At 41.4% G+C, this 27,199-nt stretch overlaps 1 protein-coding gene across 28 annotated transcripts in view; it reads left to right on the top strand.

Moving 5' to 3' along the window:
• Positions 1–27,199, top strand: part of SPTLC3 (serine palmitoyltransferase long chain base subunit 3) — a 295,028-nt gene that overhangs the window by 264,210 nt on the left and 3,619 nt on the right. For all 28 annotated transcript variants that reach the window (XM_021392178.1, XM_021392175.1, XM_021392167.1 and 25 more), the window contains 5 exons: positions 4,046–4,151; positions 10,617–10,836; positions 12,918–13,044; positions 25,512–25,647; positions 26,501–26,630. In XM_021392178.1, coding sequence (XP_021247853.1) covers positions 4,046–4,151; positions 10,617–10,836; positions 12,918–13,044; positions 25,512–25,647; positions 26,501–26,630 — 719 coding nt within the window. The remainder of the gene's footprint in view (positions 1–4,045; positions 4,152–10,616; positions 10,837–12,917; positions 13,045–25,511; positions 25,648–26,500; positions 26,631–27,199) is intronic.

The raw sequence follows: 27,199 nt of genomic DNA, 5'->3' as shown, positions 1-27,199 counted from the left end.
AATGTATTCACTAGGGGAAAAAAAAGAAGTATAAAAATACATGTGCACACCTTCAAGCAAGTAAGCAAATAAACAGATAAGAAATAGTGAAAGTTCTCTTCGGTTGCAGTGGCTTAGTATGAAATGGTTCTTTAATTTTTTTATTTTTTTCTTACAGAGGTATAAGCAGTCCATCAATTTCAGAAGGGAGGGCACTTTTCTAGCTCTTACAGAGCAGGATGAAAGCCACTTTACCCACTAAGGCTTTGTCCTGTTTGAAGCCTCTGGCTACTATCAGAGACAAGATTATTACACTAGATAAATTGACCTCAGCCTAATCCAGTTCAGCATGTATCTCTCTGTGACACATACAGACGCTACCACAGCATGAGGGCTGGTATATCCTGCTCTGAGCGTGCTGTGTCTGCATTTGCCCTCCCTGATTTGAGAAAGCCACATCTGACTTGCCAGGTGTGAGCTGGAAGTTCTCCTGAGCTCTTCACGTAAACTCAGTTGTGTATTTCTTGGAGAATAGGGAGGGCAGTCTTTGGCTGTACGGTGGCTGCAGCAGCCGCCACTTCCCGCCATGGTCTGACATTAAAAAAAAAAAAAAAGAAAGAAAGCAAAGTTGTGATTTTAGGGAATGTCCTCCAAGGACACTCTTGCTATTGAGAGCTGTGCCAGCAGAGGAGACTTCTCAAAGTCAAGTTTTCACTAGAATGAGAATTGTCTTTTACAATCCTACAAGTAATGTTTAGATGAATGGAACCCTTGCAGAGAGTTCCCCTTGCTCTATGGATTTGCAAGGAGGGATAGCATCAGAGCTGGGCGCTTGGTCACCTATGACAGGACAGTGACCAGGAAGGGTTTGCGCAAGGGGAGAGGGCTGGTTGTGTGCAAGACAGAGTGGGAAGGGGCAGGCAGCCAGTGTCTGTATGAACTTGCACAAGAGTGCAAAATGAGAAACTGAAAATGAGAGTGGCAAACATAAATCGAAGGAAAGGAGACTGTGATAAGGGTAGCAGCAGCCTTTTCATTCTAATTAAAAAGTATTCAGTTGACATCACGCAGGAGGATTTCAACCCACACAGAAGAATGATGATGATGTCCTCAGCACTGCAGTGTGGGGATGAGGGGTGGAGACTCTGTGTCTCCCTGCAGGGAGCCACAGCATGTCTGTGAGAAGGCAGGGCCCCGCGAGGAGCCTGTGTCCCACCTACACTGGAAGGCAGCATGACACACTGCTGCCCGCCCAGGTCCAGGCTCGCTTTCACCCAGCAGTAATTTGTGGTGTTATTTCCGTTGAAGCCACTCTGAAGGATCCCAAACAAGGATTATGCAACTTTGTATTAAATTCTAAAAACTGAAGTGATCCACTGTCCCTGCTTTGGAAACCTTAGCCTCTAAATTCAAGCAGTATTTCAGGGGATAAGTTGGGAAGTGAGGCAAGGACAAATTTTTGATTATGCTTCAAGTGATTAACCAAGTGAAATTCCTACCTCCACCTTCTGGGCTTGGCGAACAGTTGTTTGCCTCTACCAATGAAAAGCCTGGGCCACTGATGGTCAAACAAGGAAGGACAGTTATTTTCCCCATAACTGGTTATTCAAGATGGACTCGTGCAACTCATATCCCTGTCCTAGTGTTTCACAGTCTAACTATATTTAATGGCCAAATAATTTGTTAGAATAAAGTCAGCTGGGGTTGCATGGTTTTATTTCCTGTCACTCGATATATCCCACTGTCTGGAAAGTCCCAGCACAGAAAGCCCTGCATCTTTAGTTTGAATAAGAGAAGCACTTTTCTAGAGAGATTAAAGGTAATAGATTTTCTCCACCTTCCAATTTCCCCTTTGCAACCAAGAGTAAAATGTTCAGTAAAATCCATTTGCATCTAAACAAATTATATGTTGGCTGGTACAGGCTTGAGAGTCATCCCTACGTGTTTTTCAGAATGAGACATCAAAAGCAAAATGAGATAGCCCTGTTCCCGCGAGCAGGCATGTCCCCAGCCTGAACTCAAGCAGGACTGTCACGTGGGAAGTCATGGGCAGCTCCCGACTTGGAGGTGTTCTTCCCTGTTTGCAGTCCCATTTTCCATACTAGATCAGACAGAGGATCTATTCCCATCCATGTTTTTATACAACAAGCTCTTTAAAAAGTTATATATGTTTCTTACCTCTCTATCCTCTCCTCTGTCTTTCCCTGTGGACTTCTGTTAAAACAACTGAATTTCCTAGCCACAATTTCAGTTCAGAATTTTGGAAAACTAAATTTCCCAATGTCTAGCACCAGTGTGGACTGAGAATTAAACAGAATACTGAACTGAATCTCACTCTGTGTGATTCAGAGAGGGGTTTCAGGGGTCCTACAGGCATTTTGATGAAAAAAGACAAATTCAGTGGAGAAAAGAGGGTGCCAAATTTCACTTTGACTGAAAATCTTACCTCATTTTTGTAACCCATGAGCTTTCTGTAATCCTTTGGAGCCCTTTAATTCTCAGAACCAGAAAGGATTTCTAGATATTATCTATTCAGAAGGGAAGGTGAGCAGCTGTCTTTTTGGAAACATGCTCAGTTGGATCGTACATTCACTTTTTAAATCAGCATGGAACTTTTATTTCCTTTATTGCCATCTAGTGGAAACTGTGCTATCTGCATTGCATTACTCCTAAAAGCATTTCCACCTGGAGCTCATCCAGCTGTGCAGATGATTGCACGGTTGAAATAAGAGGCCACTCATCATGCAAGTGTTGTGCTGTGTAAGATATAGCAAGGTCTTGTTAGGTCAAGAGATTAGACTATAAGGTGCAGAGTGGCCCAGGTGTTCCTGAGAAATCTTTTGCTGAAATCAGCACCTCAGCAAAGGGCAAGGTACCAAGGTATAAGGATCCAGATCATATCCTGGTGATCTCTTAGGTCACTGGTTATTCATGATGGACAAGTACTGTGCAAATAGCTTGCTTACAGTCAGGCAGAAATGAAGCTGTAGGCCAACATTAGTATAGGTAAGGTGTATTTGCCTCAGCTGGGAGAATTAAAGATTAATTTTGTACTATTTTAGCCAACAGTAACTACATTAAGATCTGCTGCTGAAGAAGTAGGGTTATATTGTGAAAAAAAGCCATTGATTTTTCCCAACCCACAACTTGACCTGATCTGTAGCGTTCCTTGGGATATAATGAGTCACTGTAGGATGTTATTTGGAAACATTTTGGAAGTGTCAGTTTGGATTCCCAAAAAGTACCAGAGTAATTCATTCTGGAGAGACTTCATTCAGAACCCTGATTTCAGCTCTGCATTGAGAGTCATATTTTGATCTGACTCTTGCTCCTAGATTTTTTTTAATTATTATTTTTTAGCCCCTGCTATGTTTTTCAAAACATCAGTGGCATTCCTCTCAGCATTTTATTAGACTTTCCACCCTCAGACCATCTAAGTTTCTAACGTTGCTCCGAGCCTCCTTGTATCAACGTTCTGCCATTTTCAAGCATTTTGGCAGCAAATGAGAAAATGTGCTTATATCCATTTGTCTCTCCTTCCCTCATCAGCATTCTTTCACTAGCATTCCTTCCTGAGGAGTGGATTTCTTTTGCTGTCATCCTGATGTGCTTCATGCAGCCTGATCCAAACCCTTACTGAAGCAGTGCAAGTGATTCGCAAGCCCTTGATGACCCTGGAAAGCAAATGAAGGCTTTCCATTCAAAAGACTTGAGATGTCATGAGTATCATTAACCCATACAGAACTGCTGGTAATTAGCCTCAGTACTAAAGCAAAGTGGTTACATTTCTCTTTAAATGAAAACATATGTTATGATCTGTAGAAATTTCCCAGGCAGAGTACATAACTGGCAGCTTTTTGAAACTGCTTTTCACAAGATTGCATTCAGTCAAATTAAGTCAGTTATTGATTCTTGCCTGTTAATAAAGGAATTTTATCTTCAGGACATATTTTTTTAATGTTGTCTTCTTCTCTACAGGAAAAAAAATAAAACAGAAAATCAAAAGTTCCTTCAAAAAATCCATGTTAATATTTTTCTTTCTCCTTTTACTTGTTTTTAAATGAAGATATGCAGAGTCTTGAGAAGTTATTGAGAGACGCAATAATATATGGCCAGCCTCGAAGCCGCAGAGCATGGAGAAAAATCATCATCCTTGTGGAAGGCATTTACAGGTATGTGTGTTTTAGACACGAGTACTCTTTATCCCTTCTGAGAGCAGAATGATATGTTGAGGGAAGCTAGCATTGGTATCTGAAGGAAATCTGAAATGAATGGAGCTTAAGTAATATCTTCAGGGATCCTGTTGAAATGTTGATCTCCAATAAGATAACGTGAACCTTGGCGTAACTTGCTGCAGTGAGATCCTCTGTGTTGTTCTGAATGTTGATTTAGCCAATCACAGTGAGCAGCACATAGTGTGAGCGGGAGATGCGCTGTAAGAGCAACAATAGGGTTAGAAGTAGCAACTCTTGCACCAGAGAGAGGGGAGCGAGAACTGTTCATTCATAGGACATGACATGGTTTATGAAGTAAGCTTTAAAGGTTACATGCAGGGATTACTTCATGTGTGCTGAACTGTAGTCTGTACAGATGGGCAGATGCTTACGCCATTTTATTGAGGAGTGCTAGTACAGTTCAGTTGATTAGATTTTTCATAAGGAATCTTTTACAATCTCATGTCGTTACAACTCCATAGTCATTAGTACTTTCTTTTTACCTAACATTTTCCGTCTGCAAAGAGAACAAATCAGTCCTTATCTAAACACCTGTCACTCAGAGCTGAAACAGGTCAGCAGCAGATCAGCTGATCCAAAGCAGGCTGAACGTCTCCTTTCAACCAGAATAAACAGAGCAAAACTGCAAATAAACATAGCTTGGCACTACTAAAAGAAAGCTCCAATTTAAGGACTTTGATCACGCAGAAATTAAGTGGACCACCAACATTTTACTGACAAATATTCCTTTTGGTTACATGGCCCAAGAATATGCTCCAGCTGCTGAGCTTTGTTCAGTTTAAAATCCTTTACCCTGGATGTTTACCATTAGGGAGAGAGGAGATAGATTGGTGAGGCATAGATCCACTGAAGCATTGGGCCTAACCCACTGGCTGATAGTTGCAATACTTGCAGCTGAATTTCCAGATGTATATTTAGTTTAAAGCTTTGTTTTCCTCTAGTTTTTTGCAGTTGTATTTCAAAGAAGATTTACTTCCCAGAAGTCTGCACGTCTACCTGTTAGGATGCTTAATAAAAACGTGCTAGGCTTCAAAGAACAGCACCAAAAGGGAACTTTATTTTAGATAGATAGGAATTGGTGGTGGTACCTAATGGTTCATAGATCACTGTTTTTCAATGAGATTTCACAGTCAAATTAATATTTTTTTTAAAGTACATCACTTTCTGTTGATTGCCAGAGAAATGTCGGACAGATAGGGAATCTGATATTGTATTTCTTTGTTTCTACCTCGTTTGTTATCACACCCACCCTGTAAGAGCATAACAGTGTTAAGACCACTCATGTCCTGAGTGTCAGTGCTTGTGAAAGGCATAAAGTAAATGAACGAACAAAAAAAAAAAGCACAACAGAAACAAAAACAAAGCTCAGCTCTCTAATATTCTGTCACTGGAAACGAGCCCCAGCAGTAGTCAGGTTGGTTGGATAGATGTTTTGGTAGTCTAGACTGATCAGAAATTAAAGATTGTGGTTTTGTTGCAAAGCATATCTGCTCTGGCTTGGGGGGGAATGCCACCACACCCCTCTGTGCTGTGTCCTTGCCATCGCTGCCAACTCGAGATTCAGCTGATCTGTCTTTTTAGCACTGCTGGGAATAGACTCGCCAGCCACATAGTCTATGTAGCTAATAACATTTCGTATGCAAAAGAAAAGGCTGCAGAAAGACGTACTAGGAATACTCTTACTTCTTTTGTGTGCATCTTCTTTCCTTTCTTGGCCCATGATTTTTGAAATAGACTAAAATTTTCCAGCCCCAATGTTGGCTATTGTTAGTTCTCTTGAAGATTTGCCAGATGCAAATTCATCTAGAGGATTTAAGAGGAGGCTGGCTGTTGTTAATACATTCTTAAAACAGTTAATATTGCCTTTTTTTTTTTAAGGAGTTAAGTAAGTTTTGCTTTGGGGACAACTAATACAGAATTTAAATAACTTGGTCAGAGCCGTTCTCCAAGTTAAAATATCCCGACTTGCAAGTTTGACTTGGCAAATTTATTCAGAAATGCATTTTCCAGAGATGCAAAAGAAATGCTAAGCTTTCCTATTTAAAGTAAATATTGCTGTATGGGACACCATAGTCTTAGTAAGGTAAAGCTGATGGTGCAGAAAAAAAATTGCCTTCTGTTTGCATTAGGAGTATGTTAAAGTATTTACACTGCTCATAAACCTGGACTTACCAGCTGGCAAAATTTGAAAAGGGCCATTGTTAGCCAACACGAACATTTCTGGAAATCAGACTTGTGTTTGAAACCATAAGCCACAGATTTTTTTTTGTTACAGCTGAAGGCAGAATTGGCCGGTTGACTTGGGAAGCACCCAAGCTGCATGTCAAACAAATAGCAATAAGTATACGATTTTTTGGTTTTAATGTATCTAACATCTTAAAAAAAATCATCAGAAGTAAATTTAACTGCTAGTGAAAGCTGGTTCTTGATTTAGATTAGCCTAGGAGCAAATATATGTCATTTTTGTTCCAAATGGAGAGACCGTCCAGCCATCAATCTTCAGTTCAGAATGCATGAACAAGTTTTGGCAGTGTCCAAAGTACAAATTAAAGTGACTTGCTAAATCATATTTCTATTATTTAAATATCTAGCTAATGTTTTTCTTGGCTTCTACTATTTCCAGTTCAGGATTAGTCAGTTATTATGTTCTTACACGGTTTCTGGTAGACTTGTGCTCTCTCGCGCTCATATCAGCTCACAGGCTGAGGATGAAAGCAGGACCTATAAGGCACCAGAAACTCATCAAAACAATGATTTATTTTTCCCCACTTTTAATTTAATTTGAGTATATTTCCTTCCAGCTCAGAAAGCAGCTCTCTGATTAATTGGATATTATCTGGTTCTTTTTCACATGCACTAGAAGTTCCTTGAGTTTCAATGACAATACCATAAGAAATTGTATTAGGGTTAGTTTTTTGTTTCCTGGGATTTGATAATAGGACTTTAGAAAAGAATGGAATAACATTTAATGTCCTTGGCCAGTGTCCTGCATTAAAGGTTAACATTTCTATCATTTCAGTGCATGGCATTGTATTTGGGGGCTGTGTTGGAGTTTCCTTAAACTATTGCTCTAAACTACAAAACAAAGATTGTTGTATGAAAGTCCAAGATTTCTGTAAGAAAATAATATTTAAAGTAACTAAAAAATGTAATGCATATATTTTGGGATTAATAGGTCAGGAAAGGAGGGATTTCCCAATTACCAATCAACCTGAAAGGGGATCAGGTAATTTTTCAACCGTTGAAAGGACTGTAGTGCTGGTGCATATATAGAGAAGTTGAGTGATGATACAAAGAAGATAATAGGTTGAATGCTGGTAAATCACTTTTCCTGACAGAAAATAAAGATTGAAACTATGTTACCGTAGTAGATTGCAGTAAGCTCTTTTTCTGAAAAGTTTCAAAATAAACTGGACAACACCTGTCAGAATATTCTGCCAAGAGCAAGCTCATATTCCAAGGGAGATGGCCAGCACAAATACACAGCTCCTGTCTCTCACCATACCTGGCTGTAGAATTCATCAGCTGCTTCAGAAAGACTCTCAGTGGCTTGCTGATATTGAACCAAGCCTCAAAATTCAGTGATCCCAAAATTTTGAGTTACCTCCTCATGTCTGGAAGGAGATTCGAACTGAGTGCATACTGAAGTAAGCTCTTCTGCCCACCTTCTGAGCAAGGAAAGTGAGGGTAAGCTACAGTCTAGAAGCTGCATATCCCTGCAGCCAAGCTAATAATTTTTGCTGTGAGACAGGATGTAATGCCACATAATGCTACTGTCCGGCACAGGCAGACCCAGCTATGTTCATGTGTACACAAGTCCTTAGATGTGCCTGAGCAGATCTGGAAACAGAGTAGTAGTTTTTTAAAGGTGACACAGCCAGGCTGACACAGAAACACTGCAGTTCATTCACTTCTAGCTCTCTGGCTTAAACTCGGTTGATATCAATATTTACTGCAGGATTCAGTAAACTTTCCATTTGGACTACCCAGGGGGACACAGTGAAGTGAGTTTTATCTCTGAGCAATTCTAAACAGAGGGATGTTTGTATCACAGACCATCTACCAGAGTCAAAAGAGAAACCAAGAATAGAGTAGCACAGAAACAGCTCTTCTCTGTGTGGTCAGGAGGGCTGAGGCCTGTTTGAATAGCAGCACAGAAAATGTACACGAAACCACGCTTCAAGTCCTTGTTAGGATCTCTGTCAACTGTTGTAATGTTTATGTCAGCCAGTGTCTTTCAAGAGCACTAACTCAACACTGAAAATGGCAAATACGCAGTAAATCAAGCTTTGTATTTTTAATTTACTGTTTTTGTTCTCATCTTTTTGAAGATAAAAGCTGCTTTTCCCACCTGAATCTCCATGAGCCATTGTGATGCAATGCCCATGCCAGTGTGGAAAAACTATTATTCTCCTTTTCCTGGCTGGCCTCCCCAGCTATTTCTGGAAGACATGGGGGGCATGGTTCTTCGTTTCCTGCAGAGCTGCTTCTTGGCCCTGCACTTTCTCGCTGACCACTTAGCCAACCTGCAGGCTGACCAGATGGCCAAAACTGCCCTCCCTAGCATGTAGGATGCTGATATCCACACACACCCAGAGGCTTGGTCTAATTTTTAGCTGACTAATCGTTTGACTCTGGGTCATGTGAGGACTGCGGGTTCTGCTCTTGTAGTCATTAAGAAAATAGCTGTGGTGGTTCAAGTTGCTTCTCCCAGAGCTGCAAAGTGCTGCTTGACTGCTGGAGAGCTCTGTCCCCAGCACAGGGTGACAGGAGGGAAAGCTCAGTCCTCGAGAGCTTGCAGCACAAGCCTGTCTGCCCTTTGCTGCAAGAAACCGTGGTGCTATACACGTCCCCATGGCTGCTTCTCTGGCTGGGCAAGGCAGAAAGGCAGGATCTGCCAGCAGTCACCTGGCACCCAAAAATGTGCCTCCAGATGGACACAGCCAGGCTCTCTGAACCTCACCAGCACAGGCAACCCTCGTCCATGGCTGCTCCCCAGTACTGTTCATTCAAACTAATGGAGACCTGCTGATGTGCGTGGAACAAATACGTCCTAAACTTCAAGCTGTTTCCAAGCTTACTCAGGAGAACAAAAAAAAGAAGGATAAAACTTGTAAAAATTGCCAACACATCATTTCCCTTTTGTGCTACTGACCTACCAGGTGCATAGATCAGCTTGAGTGACGGTCAGAAGAGTCTGTGAAAGCCACTGGCCCAAGACCACAAAACTGCTAAGAAGTTGTATTGAACATGCTGCTCATTTTTACATGCCATCTGGGAGCAAACTTGACAGTTCTGCTCACCTAAAACTGTTGTAGCACGTGCAACTTAGACGCACCTTAGCCGCAGGTGGTAGCCACAGAGCGCTGGTTTTCGGGGTGCGCAGCGCACCCACTTTGGGTTTGATAGGAAATATTTAGCATTTAAAGGCCTGCTAGACCTGGTGAAGAGAACGCGTGTAACTCGTTTATGAAGTGAATGCTGAGTGCATCAAAGCATATCCAAGTGTAACCGTAGTTGTCCCACAAAGGTTTTCAAAACATAATAGTCTTCACAGCAAAACTACTGATACTTTGTCTTTATAGAATTTGAGTGCATTTCCATCATCTCCCAGAGCTTTCATTCTGCTGTACAGCTCTCCTGTGCCTTCGAAGTTACTAATATAACTACCAACAATACAGAAGATTTATCACCTTTTCTTGTTTCTAGAGTTTTCTATAAACTGTTTGTAGAAGTTTTGACTGTTTCCATTTCCTACATGGCCTTAAGAAAATGAACAGGAAAAGAATGGAAATATGTTTCCATTCATCTGGTAGGAGCAATAATTATCAAGAGTGGATCTGAGTTACCATTTCTAATCCCTGATTCTCTCCACCCTGAAGACCAGCGCTGCTCTGAGCTATGGCACTGTCTGTGCATTTCATGTGGGCCATGTTAGAACCAATTCCTCTGCACCGGGGTGATTTTTCTCTGGATTTATTATCCATAAATATTGACACAGTAGTGGTAGGTGGATGAAGAAAGGACCGGGCTGTAAATTATAGCAGGTTCTTATAATTCATTACAACGTATGTATTTTTTTTTTGCAGTCAAATGTAATATGCTACTTTGAGTGAATATCTCCCCCTCACTTCATACTTTTCCTTCTTTTTTATGGCACATTAGCAATTTGCAAATGTTCAAGGACTTTTTGACTGTTTTTATTGGCTTGAATTCTAAAATTATTTTACTTTTATAATTGTTGTTGGGAGATGTTTGCAGTGTTTCTTTGAACTGTAAATACAAATCGAGTTTGCAGATCTCCAAAGGGTAATTGCACTGTACACTTAATGCCTATACTTTTTTGGGCAGTATTTTAAGGAGAAAAGGAGATTTGTTGTTCATCTGTGATTCTCTCCACAGCATGGAAGGGTCCATTGTGCAGCTGCCAGAGATAGTCTCCTTAAAGAAGAAATACAAAGCCTACCTCTATTTGGATGAAGCTCACAGCATTGGTGCAGTGGGAGCAACAGGGAGAGGAGTTGTGGAGTACTTCGGTATGAATCCCGATGATGTTGACGTATTAATGGGAACATTCACAAAGAGCTTTGGTGCAGCTGGAGGATACATAGCTGGCAAAAAGGTAAAAGGAAAACACAAACATGTTTACATCAAGGGGAGGAAAAATACTTTCTCATTATATGCGATGAACTTTTTCATCTTTTCATATAGACTGCTTTACACAAGCGCAGTTCTAAAGATAGTGCCACTTTTGTCCAAATCCCAAATGCACGCTAAACCATCAAAATTTCTTATTTTTGTCTTGTGTTCATATTATGTAATTTGCTTAGGTTGGGTATTTCCATGCTACCCTGATGATTTTTGTTTGTCTTGGAAAAGTTTAGAAACTTTGTGGTTGTCTAAATATACCTCACTACATTAATTTGCATGCAGACTGCTTGTTACTTTTTTTTCACATTTATAAACAGTGTGTGGAGCAAGATTGAGAAATTAAAGCCACAATTTCATCCACTGATAATAAAATTCCTGAACAGTTGTGGATTGTCATAGCTGCATTTTTTTAGGATGGAGAAAGAGGATTTACTTGAGGATCTCTCGCAATAGTAACATCTGTGTCCTCAATTGCTCCACACGCATTGACAAAACAACCTCTTGTCAACAGAAAGTAGAGCTGAACTTGTTTTAACGAGGAGTGTAGGAGAAGAGAAAGTGTAATCAATGCCATTGTGAAACGTCATCATTTTTATTGCTTAGCAGAGATGTCAAGTGGCTGCTGGTTATTTACCCTCCTCATACCCTCAGAAACACATTAGTGTATTTCTTAAGTAGTTTTCTGAATGAGGAGAAAGCCTATTTAGACAGCGTATATGGGTGTTGTCAGGAAAGCATTAATAAGGTAGCACTTGAGTCGAATAAAAGGGATATAAGAAAGTATAAAGCATCTCCTCACCATTTTTGGGGGGTGTTGCACGTGGAGATCTTAAAATGGACTATCATATTGCATAAAGAATCAACTTTCGTTTGCTTCCTGAATTTACGTCTGAAGATTTGACTTCTACAAATGAAAATTGGCTAAGAGAGATAGAAATGATAGGATGCCTGAACCTGTGAAAAAAATTCTAAAGCAGTTCATCATCTAATCCTTGGACGTTTTCTTAGAGGAAAGTGGTCACTCTTTGCACACCTGGTGTATAGCTCAGCTTTGCCTCAGGCTTCTGGGCTTTGGTGGCAGCTGCTCACCTGCCTTCATTTCTGCAACCATAAACTTACAGGGGTTCTTTTTGCTGGGTCAGTAAGAGCACAGAAGCTTTCTCAGCTACTTGGTTAAACCCTTAGGATTACAATTGCAATGTAGCAATATACAACATGTATAAAGTTAAGTAAATCTTTTTTCTTAGCACTGGAGTTCCAGCATAGACTTATGCAACTTTTATGGCAATAATTTGTGTTAGTATCTTTTTTTTCTGGAGGCATTTTTTATCAAGCAGACATCATCCCTTTCTCACTACCATGCATTTAGCTTTTACTGTAATAACAGTTACTTGGCAATTTACACGATGAAATATGCGCTGTTGTAACAGCGATAGTCTCAATCAAGCTCTGAATTCCTACTCTATCCCTGCATTCAGGAGAGTTACTTGTGCTCTAAACATACCTACAGCGCAGCAGTGCTTTTGCTAGGACCATGGATTGTGCTCTTAGTTATACAGGGAAATGTTAAAGCAGCTCTACAGACTGTAACATGACTGGACCTGTCACGCTACTAGGAATTTTATGTTGTAAGAAATGTAAATGCTAATAGCTAAAGACAGATTCCAGTTGGGCTACTTTTCCTGTATCAGGTCTTGTGGCGGGAAGACTGTGCTGTTGTCATTTAGGTTTTATTTCATTCCCACTCATAGATGGACTGAGCAGTATTTTAAAAGAAGCTCTTCATTGGTCTTTAAATAATTTTGGCTCCTTTATAATAAGTCTCAGCGCATACACATTGTTCTATTTCAGCTTTAATTGCCTCACTTAACTTGCAAAGTGCTTGCACTTGCCTAATGTTTCTTCAGGCTGTGTATTAATGGTAGCAGCCAAGAAAGTAAACAGCTGGTGAAACCTCCTCTTTTTTTGCATGTTCTCACTGTGTTAGTTAAGAGGGAGATCTGCTGTTCGGGCACCACAAAGTTCATTCATACTTTGTTTCCCTTGTGTAAGGGCCTCGTGGACTTTTTACGAACTCATTCTCACAGCGCTGCGTACGCCACCTCTATGTGTCCACCTGTGGCAGAGCAAATCATCAGAGCAATGAAGTGTGTCATGGGGTTTGATGGAACAACGCAAGGTAAGCCACCCTCTTCAGCCTGCACGTTATTTCAATTACATGTACTGTGTACAGGTGCACACAGAATGCCACCCAGAAGGAAACTGAGAAGGTAATGCAATACAAAGGGCGTCATTTTTACTGTACAATTAATATCCAGATTATCACCTTTCTAGGTGCTATCAGCTATACAACTTTTTCCACACTCATTTACATGCAGCAGAGATGGAAATATTCCTGAATCCTGATTCAAAGGATAGTCACCATCTTTGCAGCAACATATAGAAATAGTACATAAATTGCTCTTAGAGTAGGTTGTCTGACTTTGCTGGAGGTGTTAGAAGGATTTGCCTTCAATGAGTTGCCTAGGTGCTACTACTTCAGCTTCTTATAAGTGTGAACCTTCAAAATGGCAAGCATCTCGAGTATGCCACAAAACTTCCACGTGGGTGTGTTGGATGTTAAATTGTGGTATGAGATGATTGTAATAGTTCCCACCTTACAACAGAATTGGATATGGTGTCCTCCAACTAGTTTTGAAATACATTTTGTCCACCTGTACTCCACTCCTCTCTCCCCCCCAAAAAAAACATGTACATGGCATCTTTACAAAATATTATGTTTATATGTATTTTCTGAAGTTGTAGATGGAGCTACAGTCCAATCCTCTGTGTAACATGCTTTCTCTGCAGCACACAGCACAGCAATACTATGATATATGTGCTACTATTTCAATGCAATGCTGATATGTATTCAGTGTTCTAAGGGTTAGTTCATACCTCAGAGAAAAGCTGGTGTTTTTTGAATTTGTATAGTCTTTGTCAACAATACCTGAGTATCACATCATTGTGTAACATGCAGATGCAGATGACACTCTGCTCTGAATTGCAGTGTTTTATATTGGCCCGGCATCACTGTGCTGTTTTCCCTAACCTAGCACAGGACTAACAGCAATTCTGTATTAGCTCTCTCTGGTAGGTTTGGCTGAGGGTAAGGTGGGGTTGGAAAGGAAAAAAGATACATGAGAGGATGTAAGATAACCCTGCACTGCTCTGCATTGTTCTGCTACAATGGCCTAGAAGTTGGTTTCCAGCCGTGATAGACACGAGACTATTGAGATGTTTATCACAGCCCTTCAGTGAGGCCAGAGTTTACAAGGCCTCAGTGAACAAAAGAAGGGATACAGAATCCAGTCTCAGCGCCAAATTCTGCTGAGTTCGATAACAAAGCGAAGCAAAATTCTAGTGCAATACGTAGACAATGAGGAAATGATGCTTTTGTCATTTTGACAGAGAAGGCAAGTTGGAAACTATAGTTACCTCCTCAAGTGGAAAGGTCAGGGTGATGTATGCTGATGTCTGCATCCTGTTCCTTGTAAGAGACCAGTTCTGACATGTTTCTTCTACCTTGGGAACTGTATGCAGCCCGTTGTGCTGTGCTACACCCTGGGATAGTTGTAGGAAATGCTGCCATCAGAGGGCAGCCTTACACTGGGCCTGTCCGAGAGTGCCATACTCGGGGCTCTCCTAGATGCTGCATGTAAGATATTGCATGTGTAAACACACACAGCATTTCCAAACCTTCAAAGCCTCTTACAAGTGACCTTCAGCTAGCGTGGTTCTGCACTCTGCTCAGTGCAGGTTAATAGAAGAGCGAGGTTCAAGACAAAGTCTTTTAATATGTACATGTCTGACTGTCTTAGGGCTGAAGAGTTTGCATTGTCTTCTCTTTCAGAAACGGTATTCTTTAATGACCCAATGCTTGTATTTGTACACAAAGTGCTTATTAAGTGTCCTGCAGATGCTTAAATAAATAAATTAGTGTTCTGTTAGTTCTTTAAAATTTGTCTTGTAATATGAAATGAAAATAAATAGAAGAACAAATGAGCAAACAAATGTCATAGCTTAGAGTATTGTACTAAGGCTAGCAAACTGACTGTGAAGTGTAAAAATACTTCTTGCCCTTCTGAGCCAGATTCATTATTTTAGTCTGCTGTGTTTTCTTTCATGTGGGCATTCCTTCATTAGGCTGCTTTCTGGACTACCAAAAAGCACACCAAAACATGGGAAAAGCTGTTGTGCTGGCCCACACTACACAGTGCTGCTTAGGCGTACAGAGGGAGGAGTATGGTGACTCCGAAAGGAGAGGAAGAGAGAAAGCTCTGTCTCTCCTAGATAGTTTTGTTTCCAAGGACAACAGTGGATGGGTTATCTTGGTCTGCTGCCACAGAGAATGGTGAACCTTGGGTGTGACCTGTCCCTGTGGGAGCGTAAGCCATGTAGCAGAGGCACCAGGCAGAGAAGTTTCGAGTGATAATGGTCCCTCTGTGGAACTGAGATCCCATGGGTTTTCTCTGAAAGCCTGATTAATTGGTAAAGGGAATTTATTTTGCAATTTATTTCAAATAGTGTTGCCTCCCCAAGGATAACAGGGAATCCTTTCTAAGGACATCTGCTTTGCTGGCTTGTCCTCCAGAGGGCGTTTCTGTAGGGTAGGGAACCTTGCAGAAAATACTGCCAGTGTTCTGGAAAATAATGAAACTATAGTTTGCTAGTTCCATGTTAACTAGAACGTGCTTCCTGAGGAGCGTTTGAAATAATAGGATGACAAATGCGTTAATTCGGCTTCTTGTGAACTTCACTACTGACACTTAAGTAGGTAATAGAAAACCAGGGGAAGAAGTATTGATTTGGTCATTTAAAGTGCTGCTCTGAAAATATTCTGTATTTTTTGCATTTCACAGTTATCTCTTATTTTCCCAGAAATAGTGCTTTTATGTTTTCTTCCATCTCTTGCCACAGTTCTGTTAAGCAGCGGATTCACAGAAGAGTAGAGTAGTTGAAATTATACAGAGAATAATGCCAGAGGCCAGAAATGCAGTAATACTCTTTGTGTTTTATCCTGGTTTGTACCCAAATGATTGATCTCCCATATTTTCTTCTTTATTTTCAGTTATTAAAAATGATTGCTTGGAAAGTCAATCACAGAATCATAGAATGGCCTGGGTGGGAAGGGACCTCAAGGATCATCAAGTTCCAACCCCCTGCCACAGGCAGGGTTACCAGCCACTGTATCAAGTCCTAGATCAGATTGAAACATTGATGTCATGATAATGTGATGTTTGTCTCCTGCAATTTGATCATCTTAAACTCAGTAAAAGAGATTGGGAGCACTGTGCAGAGATCAGAGCCAGCTGTTACGGTTATATTCTTTTGCCATGTTTTCTGCTGTGACTTGAGAGAACAAAGCGCAAGAAATGTTGAATGAGGAGAAGGCAGTAGTTCCCTTAAAGTTGATGGGCACTGTTGGTTCTTCCTGGCAAAGTCTGGGGTCACTGTGATGAAGTCCTTTGTCTCTTGAGTGACTTTTATCAGCCCTGGTGAGGCTGCACCTCGAGTACTGTGTCCCGTTTTGAGCCCCTCACTGCAAGAAAGACATTGAGGCCCTGGAGCGTGTTCAGAGGAGGGCGACGAAGCTGGTGAGGGGTCTGGAGCACAGGCCTTGTGAGGAGCGGCTGAGGGAGCTGGGATTGTTCAGTCTGGAGAAGAGGAGGCTCAGGAGAGACCTCATCGCTCTCTCTAACTACCTGAAGGGAGGTTGTAGTGAGCTGGGGGTTGGCCTCTTCTCTTTTATAACTAGTGACAGGACGAGGCGGAATGGCCTCAAGTTGCACCAGGGGAGATTTAGGCTGGACATTAGGAAATACTGCTTTTCTGAAAGAGTAGTCAGGCGCTGGAATGGGCTGCCCAGGGAAGTGGTTGAGTCACCGTCCCTGGAGGTGTTCAAGAAACATTTAGATGTGGCGTTGAGAGACATGGTTTAGTGGGGTTATTGGTGGTAGGTGGATGGTTGGACTGGATGATCTTGTAGGTCTTTTCCAACCTAGCTGATTCTATGATGCTAAGAGTCAGAGAATGACAACAAAAATTGCTGAAGTATTTCCTTTTTCATGTAAAATCATATTTTTGATAGAAGTGTAAGTCCTGGCATTTTTTAGCACCATGCTTCACAGAATTCTGAAAATCAGCAACTGTTAGAACAAGATGCATTTATTCTTGGTAGTGTAACATCATAGGTATTATCATAGTTCCTACAGTGGAGTTGTTCAAAAGTGTATGAACTTGTGGCAGCTGTGTTTCCTTGAGTAATGTCATAAGACAGCAAGTTCCACAGTTCAGCTTATACAGTCTATAAAAAACTCATTTTATCCCTCTTATAACTTTGTGACCTTTTCATCTCAAATGTGTCTTTCCTCATTTATTAGAAGATATGGGAAGCAGAATTTCCCCTGGCGTTTACTCTTTATAATTCATAGTATAAATATTCTCTATACATTCTCCTTGTGGCTTCTCATTACGCCACTGGAGATACCTCAGGAAACTGAGCAGCTGCCTTAGTGGTTTTAGCCCTATGATGAGACTGTAGTTGACTCAGAGACCTTGGACCTATGCAAATGTTCATGTGCACTTACTTATTTGTTTGCAACACAGCTCCTCCAGCTGTGACCTTGGATCTTTTTTTTCCCCTTCTGCCCTAGAATACCAAAAGCATTCTTTTACCCTTAAATTTGATAGGTAAAGAATAAAACCTCTAATCAGACAGAATTAAGATTGCTAGGAAATGTAAAACAAATTTGTTAATTACTAAATAAATTATAGCAGTATAAAAATCAAATTATAGCGTTTCCAAAGGCATTGTTTTTCCTAACTGATGCATGGCATACAGGAATTTATCAACAGCAATGGGCATTTTCATGTGTTTTTATGGGACACTGCAAAACTTAAAGCTATATCCTCAGGTATCTTCTTGTCTTCATTAAAAGGAAATTCCTGATGTTGTTTAGACAGAGAGCGTTTCTTTAAAATGTTAATGTACTTTGCCATTTGTGATGATTGGTTTATCTTCTCACAGCTATTTGTTTTCATTTCTGTTTGTAGCAGATCATGAGTTCTTGCATCTGAGTGCATTCAGATTGCAAAGAAGCTGCAGAACTTTGTTTTCTGTTTTGGCTTGGCATTAAGAGGATCTGGCTTTAAAAGGTTCCTTTTTAAGACATTTCCATCTGCCTTAGATTTTTGCATAACTGGAGGACCAGCTTCTTCAACATCTCGGTTTCCAATATTTTCCACTGCTATCAGAGCTCAGCAATTTTTTGAGAATATTATCTTTGCCTTAGTTTCACACCACTATAACCTGGCATAAGCCAGCACTGAGAAGGGCAGCCTGGAACTCCTTTCAGCCTTTCTCCCTGTTCCTAGCCCCTTGTGCATGCCCCTTTTCCTTACACCAGCTCTAGCATTTGTGCAGCCATGCAGTGAACTGAATTGGGGAACTGATCTAGCTGAGAAATAACTGAAGTCCTCACAAATGGTTAACCTACAGCCAAATGGTTCCCTGAGCCAGTTTGCCATATGGCTGAATGAATCCTAGTGCCAGGACTCGAGCAGCTGAAGCCAAGGGGAACGATCCTGTTTTCAGCAAAGTAAATCTGTGCCAGACTCAACTGGTCATGAAACTATTCTGTAAGCTGTAATACTGCAGGCTGTGCAGTGACAGACCCCTTGAACCTGCTTGAAACAGCTTGCAGAAGCAGGCAGACAAAAAAAGCATATAGCTTTTTACTGTTCCCTCTCAAATTCTCCCCTCGCTTCATTCTGAGATGATTGCTTCTCTTGGGTCCCCGTCAAGTAGAATGCCTGAACCTTGCTTTAATTTTAAGTAAGTTAATATTCCCAATAAGTATGCGCCTACATTTAGAGCACTGAAGCAAATTTAGCCCCTATATGCACAGCACTGGCTGCGCAGCTAGTGGAGTGTGACAGTGAAGGTGCTAATGTTGATAATACATTGTTATGATTGTTATTTGTCTGAGCTGAACATCGTAGATGTTCTCTCAGCAGTGGATGATGAAACAGCTGAATTCTGCTATCTGCACTCAGAGTGGGACATGCTGTTCCAGTGGAGCCACCTGCAGTGTGATCCACCTTCTAAAGGAAGCCAAGCGTATCCAGGGACTGTCCATTGATATGAACAAGAAGAGAATTTGAAATAATAGTATTTACAGTGGGATTTTCAGGAGCTCTGAGGATTGATCAAATCCTGCCACTTTTGAAGCCGCTTCTTCCATAGGTGAAGTTAAACCAACGCCAAGTCCTTTAGCAGACCCTGCCCATGGATAGGTCTCACTGCATTCACAACTAAGCATTAACTACAGGCAAAGGAGGGATATGAGCAGCCTGTGAGCTTCTCTGCACACCCCAGCGTGCAATCTGTTGGATGATTTGCAGCCTGCCTCCAGCAGAGAAAGCCATGCTTTCCCCAGGGACATCAAGATACAGCTGCCTTTTAAGGGTGTCTTTGCTTCTAAGACCAAGCACGAGGAGCCTTCCTCTATTCCAGATGCTGCTTGCCCGAGGAGCACAAAGGAGAGAAGTGCCTTTTCTGTGTTTAGATCATTAGCATTTCAGAAACACCTCGTGTGATATAGATGGGGCGCATGGAGTCTGACTGGCTTTCAGCTGAGAGACTGATGTGCTTTGTGATTAGTCACTTGTGCTGGGAGTAAATAAAGCTCCTACAAGGCTGGCTACTCTGTCCCTGGTTTTGCGGGAGACACTGAATGCTGGCATTATATATCTGAGTGTAGATAAGGTGCTGGGTAGGTGTAGTCAACTCATTTGAGAAATAAGGCAAAAATGACAGAATTTGTACAATCTCTCCTCTGTCTGCTTCAACTGAAGTTGCCACTTTTTCTTCCTGTAGTCTGCTCTGGAAAGTGTTTTGCAGCAGTTTGCAGTTAAAATTGGACTGACTAAGTAAGTCCATAAGGGCTTATTTAGCAGTTGAATTAAGTTGAAATTGCTAGGTTTATAGTTGGCACTAGATTGGAGGAGAAAATATCTTCACTTCTCTCCAATTCATAGCAAAGTTATTTTGTATAAAGATTTTTTTATCTGAGAACATATTTCCTTTAGGCACCCCAGTTTTATAGTGTTCTATTGGTGATTTAATGCACATGGAGGTACATGTGTGTTACTCTTATAATGGAACCAGAGGAAAAAAAAAATCTGTCCATCTGCAACAGTTTAGTTGGGAAGAGCTATTGTTTTCCAATTTTTTTTCAGCCCATGCAAGCTTGCTTTTTTGCTATCTAGTTAGTCAAGGAGGGCAGGGAGTAGAGTTCTGCACCCAAGGAATGCAGATGGAAGAGACACACTGACACTGGTATGTGAAAGTTTGATTGTGTGACTAATTATCTAGGAATACCCAATGAACCAGCAGCTGGGGGAGATTAAAGCAGGTGGACTTGTATCCTGAACAGTCCACCGTGTGCCAAAGAAGAGCAATGTGGGATTACCTTCTTTGAAGTTATTTCAGGAAAAAAAAGCTCTCCTTCACTGAAAATACACCTGAGATCTGGATAGGAAAGGTTACAGGTTGCTTATTCCTGTTTTCAATATACCGAGTCAGACTTTCCAAGGTTGGAAGCCTACAAGAGTTCAAGTGGTAGTTCAAAGGTAGACTGTTTGTGCAAGAACTGAACGCAGCCAGCTTCTCCCTTATTAAAACCTTGCAGGAGGAAAAAACAGACATCTCTGGAAGAGGAAAGCAAGCTTTTGTTTCAGAGAGCTGATGGTTTTACTACCTCTTCTGCTGGCAGGATAAGGTCCTCAGCTGGTGTAAGTAGCACAGCTCTGCTGAAGTGCATGGAGCTGTGCCAGGTAACACCCACCTGCAATCAGGCCCTCACGCCCGTAGTCAGGATGCCTTCCTGCTGTCAAACTGCCGAGCGGCTCCTCGCTGCAAGCAGGTCTGTAGCCTAGCCCAGCGTGCGACCGAGCATCCACTGCTTCCACTGCTCCTAGTGGCTCTCTTAAAAGGTCTGTTGCTTCAAAGAGATCCTGAGCAAACCATCTATCTTTTATCATTTCTTTCTCTCTTGCCTTCTCTTGGTTGTGGTTGGTTTTTTTTTTCCTAAACTAAACCACATTAATTGTGAGCTATAAAGCCTTTGAAAAGCCTACGGAGATTAATTAATGAACTCAAACTGGCAATATGCAATAACGCAAGTCAAATAAAAATACCATCAACGTTTTTCCCAGATTCATCAACACCTTAGAATCTTGCGATAAAGTAAATATTTTAAAGCAGTGTAACAAATGTAAACTCCAAATGTACCAGCAGTAGGTGTACTATACAAGTAAATAATCCAGTATTTCAGTACATTCCCCTTAACTTGGCTATGTATCGCTATAAGTTCCAGGCAATACTAAGATAACTTGTGAAGCTTAAGAATCCTTTATCCTTCTGTCTCCCCTCTCTATGGCCTTTTTTAATTCAGCTAAAAAGAACATGTGGAGATCTTAATAAAGTCGTGCTCAACCATAGCTGCAAACTCAGGAGCATTAGTGGGCTCCATTTCAATTAGAAAAGGGTCAGTTTTCCCGTGTCTGGGCTTTCTGTTCTCTTTGAGCATATGCTGTGTTGTGGTTCACTTGTTTTAGGGAGTATAAGACCTGAGTATCCTCCAAGCTGTGCTGTATACTATTTGCATAGGCTGTGGAGATGTAAATCCTCAAGAATTTTGAAAACCAAGAAGTTCTGAACAAATACATTTGCTGAGGCTCTGATCCTGTAGTTAGTGCTGTACAGGCAAATTCTTGCCCTCACATAGATGAAGTTGTATCATTTTAGTTGTGACTCTGCAGATTTTTGCTCATAAAAGGAGGAGGTTAGCAAGACTAAGAGGTGCAAGATCACAGCCTCAAGAGTCGAAGAAAACAGTTTTAAATAAAGTGCCCGTGATTAAACATACCACAGTGAGATCTGGGCTGAGATCTAATTCTAAACTGAATTCCATCACTTTTATGCTGATTTAATCTGCAGTGCGGGGGGAAAATGGGGCCAGTGAGACCAAAATAAACATTTTGTTCAGATTTGCCTGACTTTGGAGGGTCCCATATAGGATGGAAAAAAGCACTGAAATACAGTTGAAAACTTAAGGGTTTTATTGCTCTTATCAGGATGGTGCATAAGATGGCTGTTTATGTGCTGTGTGTATGCGGTCTTTGACCACAGAACTTCACATGAGAAAGGAAAGTGTTGACACTTGGTAAAGAAGTAGGTTCCTCCCAGCCACCCACCCACCAGTGTGTGTAGCAATCGTGTCCTAATGTGCTTTTTTTCCCTCCAGATATATGCGAATGCTCTGATCTTTTATTAGGCTCTTTAATGCATCTCTGCAAGTGACATTACTATTTTGAGATGTTTCTAAAACGCTGAAGTGGCTCTTTTGCATCAGCATTGGCTTTCTTCAAATGAGTTCCGTGGGGATTTTCAAAAGGGGACCCGTCCCATCGCCAACTGTTCGAGGACATGGATTTAGCAGGGCAGAATTGCAAAAGGAGGTGTTTGACGCTTAGAGGATGCCAGAAAATGCTCTTTCAGCTGTTGTGTTTCTTTTCCTTTGGATTCTAAGTTCTTGGTACCTAAAAGAAAGAGAAACAAGATGATCAACTCCTGTGCCATGAGCATATGGTTTGATAAATACTGAAGGGCCTGGAATCTTGCATGGCTGACACTTTGTTTCCAGCTTTGTGGTAAACAGCTGAATAGAGAGGAGAAGGCGGCAAGTATTAAACTGCATCCGCCAAGAACATCTGCATTTATGAAAACTTTCCCTAATTGAAAATCTAGTAGTTTCAAATGCTGAGCATTTGGAAACTAGCTTAGGGGCGGCTAAGACAGCAAGAAGCAGCAGTGGCTGTGAGCCCCCAGTTCAGGTCACACCCCTACCCACCTCCCTATAAAATGAGTGTGCAAGAGACATTAATAAAATCTTAATGAAAAGGTTCTCTTCAGACTCCAGATTGTCCTGAAGTTCTTCTTTCAGCCCCTTTCCTTAGCCACCTCCCCTGCCTCCTTCTCTCTTCCCCAGTATTTCCTCCTGGTTCTTTGAGATCTACTACACCAAAAATATTTTTGGAAATAGCAGAGACTATTGTTTTTATTAGTGACTGAAAAGCTTTGTAGTAGGATGCTTTTGTGTTTCATTTGTTTTCTTTTCTCTGGCACAGCTGTTTTTGTTTTAGCAGCGCTAGAGAGATGGTTAAGCTATTTGCGGCCTTTTCTAACCCAGCAGATCTCTTCCACCGAACACTTTAAACCAAATGACTGAAACTGTAACTAACAGGTTGTCTGCGTGGGCAGTTTGTGCATAAAGTTACATATTCACTGGTTTTATGAGATCTTTTAATTTGTTCCGCGTACACGGATCACTGTGAAGCAAATCCCAGTTTCCCTATAAATTTTCCAGCCAGAATGTTGACAGAACTTTCACTCAGGAAGATACAGAACAGATGAAGTGTAGATCTTGTTCAGACCTACGTGCACTCGGAAATGATTAGTGGAGAAGAGGTTTATGCAGGTGTAGTGATCCCCACCTCAGCCAGGAGGGGAGAGGAGGAAAAGCCACAGCAGGTGCTGCAGCAGAGTGTGGTTGAAGGACGAGTCTGCCAAAGGCGGTGTGCACCAAATGGAAGTGCCTGACTGGCTGCTGTGGATACAAAGAGCGAGATGGGACATCAGGAAACAGGCACCCGGTCAGAGAACGGTGGCAGCAGAAAGCTGTAAATGAAGAATGAAGAGAATGAAAAGGAAAGGAAAATGAAAAAGTAAATGGAAAGTGAAAACAAAATACACCTGTGCAAAGGCAACTTGAAAGCAAATGGGAAAAGAGCAGATGAATTGTATTGGGGACTTTGCTGCTTGTGTCTGGTGAGGTGACCTAAGCAATATTGAAAGTATGGGCTGGTGAACAGGAGAAATGAAAGATGGGAGTATAGCTGAGATGTTATCCCACTAAATCCCATTCTTACCACATGTTTCCTGCACATGATCTGCATGACAGCGCTGTGACTGTTTTCTTTCTGGCCAGGTCAGGCGGATGAAGGACTTGGCTTCATTCATTGCGTAACTACATGAGCCCAGGGCCAGTGGTGGGGAGGCAGTGGGCAGCAGCAGTGCGTGGCTGCAGGATAGGGGGCACCATCCCTGTCAGCACCGCACAGCATTACAAGTGCAGCACATGGATCAGCCCACTGATGAAATATAATGTGGGTAGAGTGGGGAAAGGGCATTGTCTAGCCCCTGCCTACAGTAACGATGAGTGTGGCTCTTCCCTTTTGTATGCAGTGGGTAGGGAGGCAACTGTGCTTGTCAGAGTTCACTTCCTTAGTGACACTGCAAAAGAAAGCTGAGCTGACTTTTCAAGTGCACTTTCTCTGCTGTTTTTGATCTTTTTCTTTTTTTTTTTTTCCATTTAAAATAATTGTTTTCAACTCTTCTGTCTGTTCTGCTGGGGGACGTATCTGTGGATTAGTGACTGAAAGAGGCCAAGGACAATGTAGGAACCAAAATTTGTGTCTGTAATGTTTGAAAAACTACAGTCCTGCAGTATGCTGGAGCACAGCACAGCAGTGGCTCAAATCCCCAGGAACCAGGGCAAGTCTGTATAGTGTCTGTAGCGGGACCAATGGTACATGCTACAGGACGTAACTGATGTGAATACAGTAGTTCAAAGAGATATCAAAGAATAGGCAACGCAGGATTTAAGACAGCATATTTTGGCTCAGTTAGAATTCCTTATAAAATCAGGCTTCTTGCCACAGAACTAAAGCTTCTCATCGGTTACCAGTTGTCCTTACTGCAGTAATATGTACACTCACAACTGGATATAATTCTATAATTTATCTGCTCTGTAAATGCTTGCCTGTAGCTGAGTGTTGTCCTGTGAATGTAAGTGCATGAGTTGTTTGATGTAAGTGACAAAACGTATGGAAGGGATGTTCAGGTTGGGCCTCTGGGATCTCTGGAAAGAATAAGGAAGCATCTCATGGGATTGCCACATTTTCTCCCTGAGCATTCGTCATTTACTTTGCAAAAGAAGGTGAGAACAAGTTGTCTTTGAGCTTACCATAGGCTAAGTAAGATAACTAACTAAGATATAGGGAGTCTAGCAGAATACCTTTAGTGAGAAAATATATGAATGTATTGACATATGTATTGAGATCTCTGTTGTTTCTCCTTCCTGTGAATTGTCGAGAAAGAATGTACCCTTTCTATGATGTTCTGTATCATTATTGACTCGTAACTGCTTCTCTGTGTGTGTGTCATTCAGCAGACTTTGTTCAGTGCAGTACAGTAAAGGGAATTGTTCACATCAATATCCCCAGAAGACATGAAGCAAGACTGTTTCAGCCAGTGAAAGGGCACCTCACAAGCACAGAAATATCAGCTGTCTGTCCTACAGTGCCATAATAATCCATGTAGCTGCATTTTGCTCATTCCGTGCTTTTATTCTGAATCAAGGAACAACATGTGTATGTCAGTTGAACTTTTTGAATTGTTACCTACAGCTGTTTCCAGCCCGTTACCAGGCTCCAGCTATGACCTTTGCACTGACTGTTCTCCTGACTGACACATTTCAGGGCTTCAGAGAGTGCGCCAGCTTGGGAAAAACACGAGATACTTCAGAAGAAGACTGCACGAAATGGGCTTCATCATCTATGGCAACGATGATTCTCCTGTGGTCCCATTACTCCTTTATATGCCTGGTAAGATAGGGTAAGTACTGAAAACACCTCGTAAGCAAAACCAACACCATTCAAATTCGAAGGTTACTTGGAGTAAGCTGTGAAAAGTGTAGTTGTTTTTGGTAGATAGGAGAAACAGCCTCCATTAGGTGATTTCATGGAATGACATTCCTGATAACATTTAGAACTTGGATTTTTTTAACTAGTAATCCTTAGAAGGGATAACTAGCCTTTGATGTATGAATTGGTTTTGATGGTTCTCTTTATCGCCATCTGATATTTGAACAATCTTTGCACAGCGAAGATGTTTTACCATTCAGTGCCCATCCAGCAGCACTTGTGCTCTGACACAGACATGACAAATGTAACTGTCAACATGCAGGGAGTTCTTGCAGGTCACCTAGTGTGGCTGTGTACTCTAGGTCTAGTACACACCTCACAAAGTGTTCCTAAACAGGCAGAGTACTTGTGAGAGCAACTAAACCATCACACAGTTCGTTCGATTCCTGTTGATGTGCTGGAAACAAGCTCCAAGACCTTCCAAAGGCCCCGCTTCTTCAGTACTTAGGGACTGCGAAGGCCCCCACATTTTGATTTGCACTCAAAGCCTTTGACTGACATAAATGAGTCAGTTCTGCTCTACAATGCTCTCTCTGCCATCGTATCACTAGTATTTGACACTCACTTGGCTTCATGAGCTGTTAAAACAGTAAAGAATTTTGTCCTACTGATAAAATTCTGGCTTTTATTGAATTTAGTGAGAATATTACCATCCGCTTCCATTGAAGTCAAGATTTTACCCATTGTTTAATTGCACTTGAATGTTTTCTCTTTGTGGTCAGTTTATTGGAGGTAATTTACTTTTTTTCTTCTTCCCTCCTTAGGGCTTTTGCAAGACGCATGTTAGAAAAAAATATCGGGGTTGTTGTGGTTGGGTTTCCAGCTACTCCTATCACAGAGTCCAGGGCTCGGTTTTGTGTGTCAGCTGCACATACACGGGAGATGTTAGACACGGTAAGCACAGATGTCCTGCTGAAATTAACTTCAGATGCAAAGGGAGTTGGGAGGAGCTGTGTCTCTGTTACTTTGTATCTCAGTAATTCATTTGTACGTTTGTTTTTCTCATCTTGTCACTTGATCTTTAAAGGCATTGTAGCCTTATATATTTTATTTTAAAATACAGATTATGAGACAGTTAACTTACTATGTTCTTCTATTTCTAGTAGTGGCCAAGTCTGTCACAAGTAATGAAGACGTACATGAAAAACACAGCAAGACAAAAATGTTAACTGCTAGATCAAAACTATCAGAGTAGGAAACCTGAACCAATGTGCAATAATTGAAGATCAGTTTTTCCATGCCCCTATTTTCATTCTGTATTTCTACGTGTTTCTTGAATTGCAGCATTACATGGGACAGCCTTGGGGGCACAGGTGGAAACTGCAAACCATATTTGGAATGGTTTAAAGTTAATGAGGTTTAATTGGTGCTGTCTGGCCTCCTTCAGCTCTGTAACTTTCTCTGACAGCAGAAACACTGTTAAGAATACGTTGAGATTTCCATCTTAAACCCTCATTCCAACA

This window comes from Numida meleagris, chromosome 3 (assembly GCF_002078875.1).
Source record: "Numida meleagris isolate 19003 breed g44 Domestic line chromosome 3, NumMel1.0, whole genome shotgun sequence".
In the NCBI taxonomy this organism is placed as follows: Eukaryota; Metazoa; Chordata; class Aves; order Galliformes; family Numididae; genus Numida; species Numida meleagris.
Note: the sequence above shows the minus strand (reverse complement) of the source record. Positions and strands in the feature narration are given on the sequence as shown.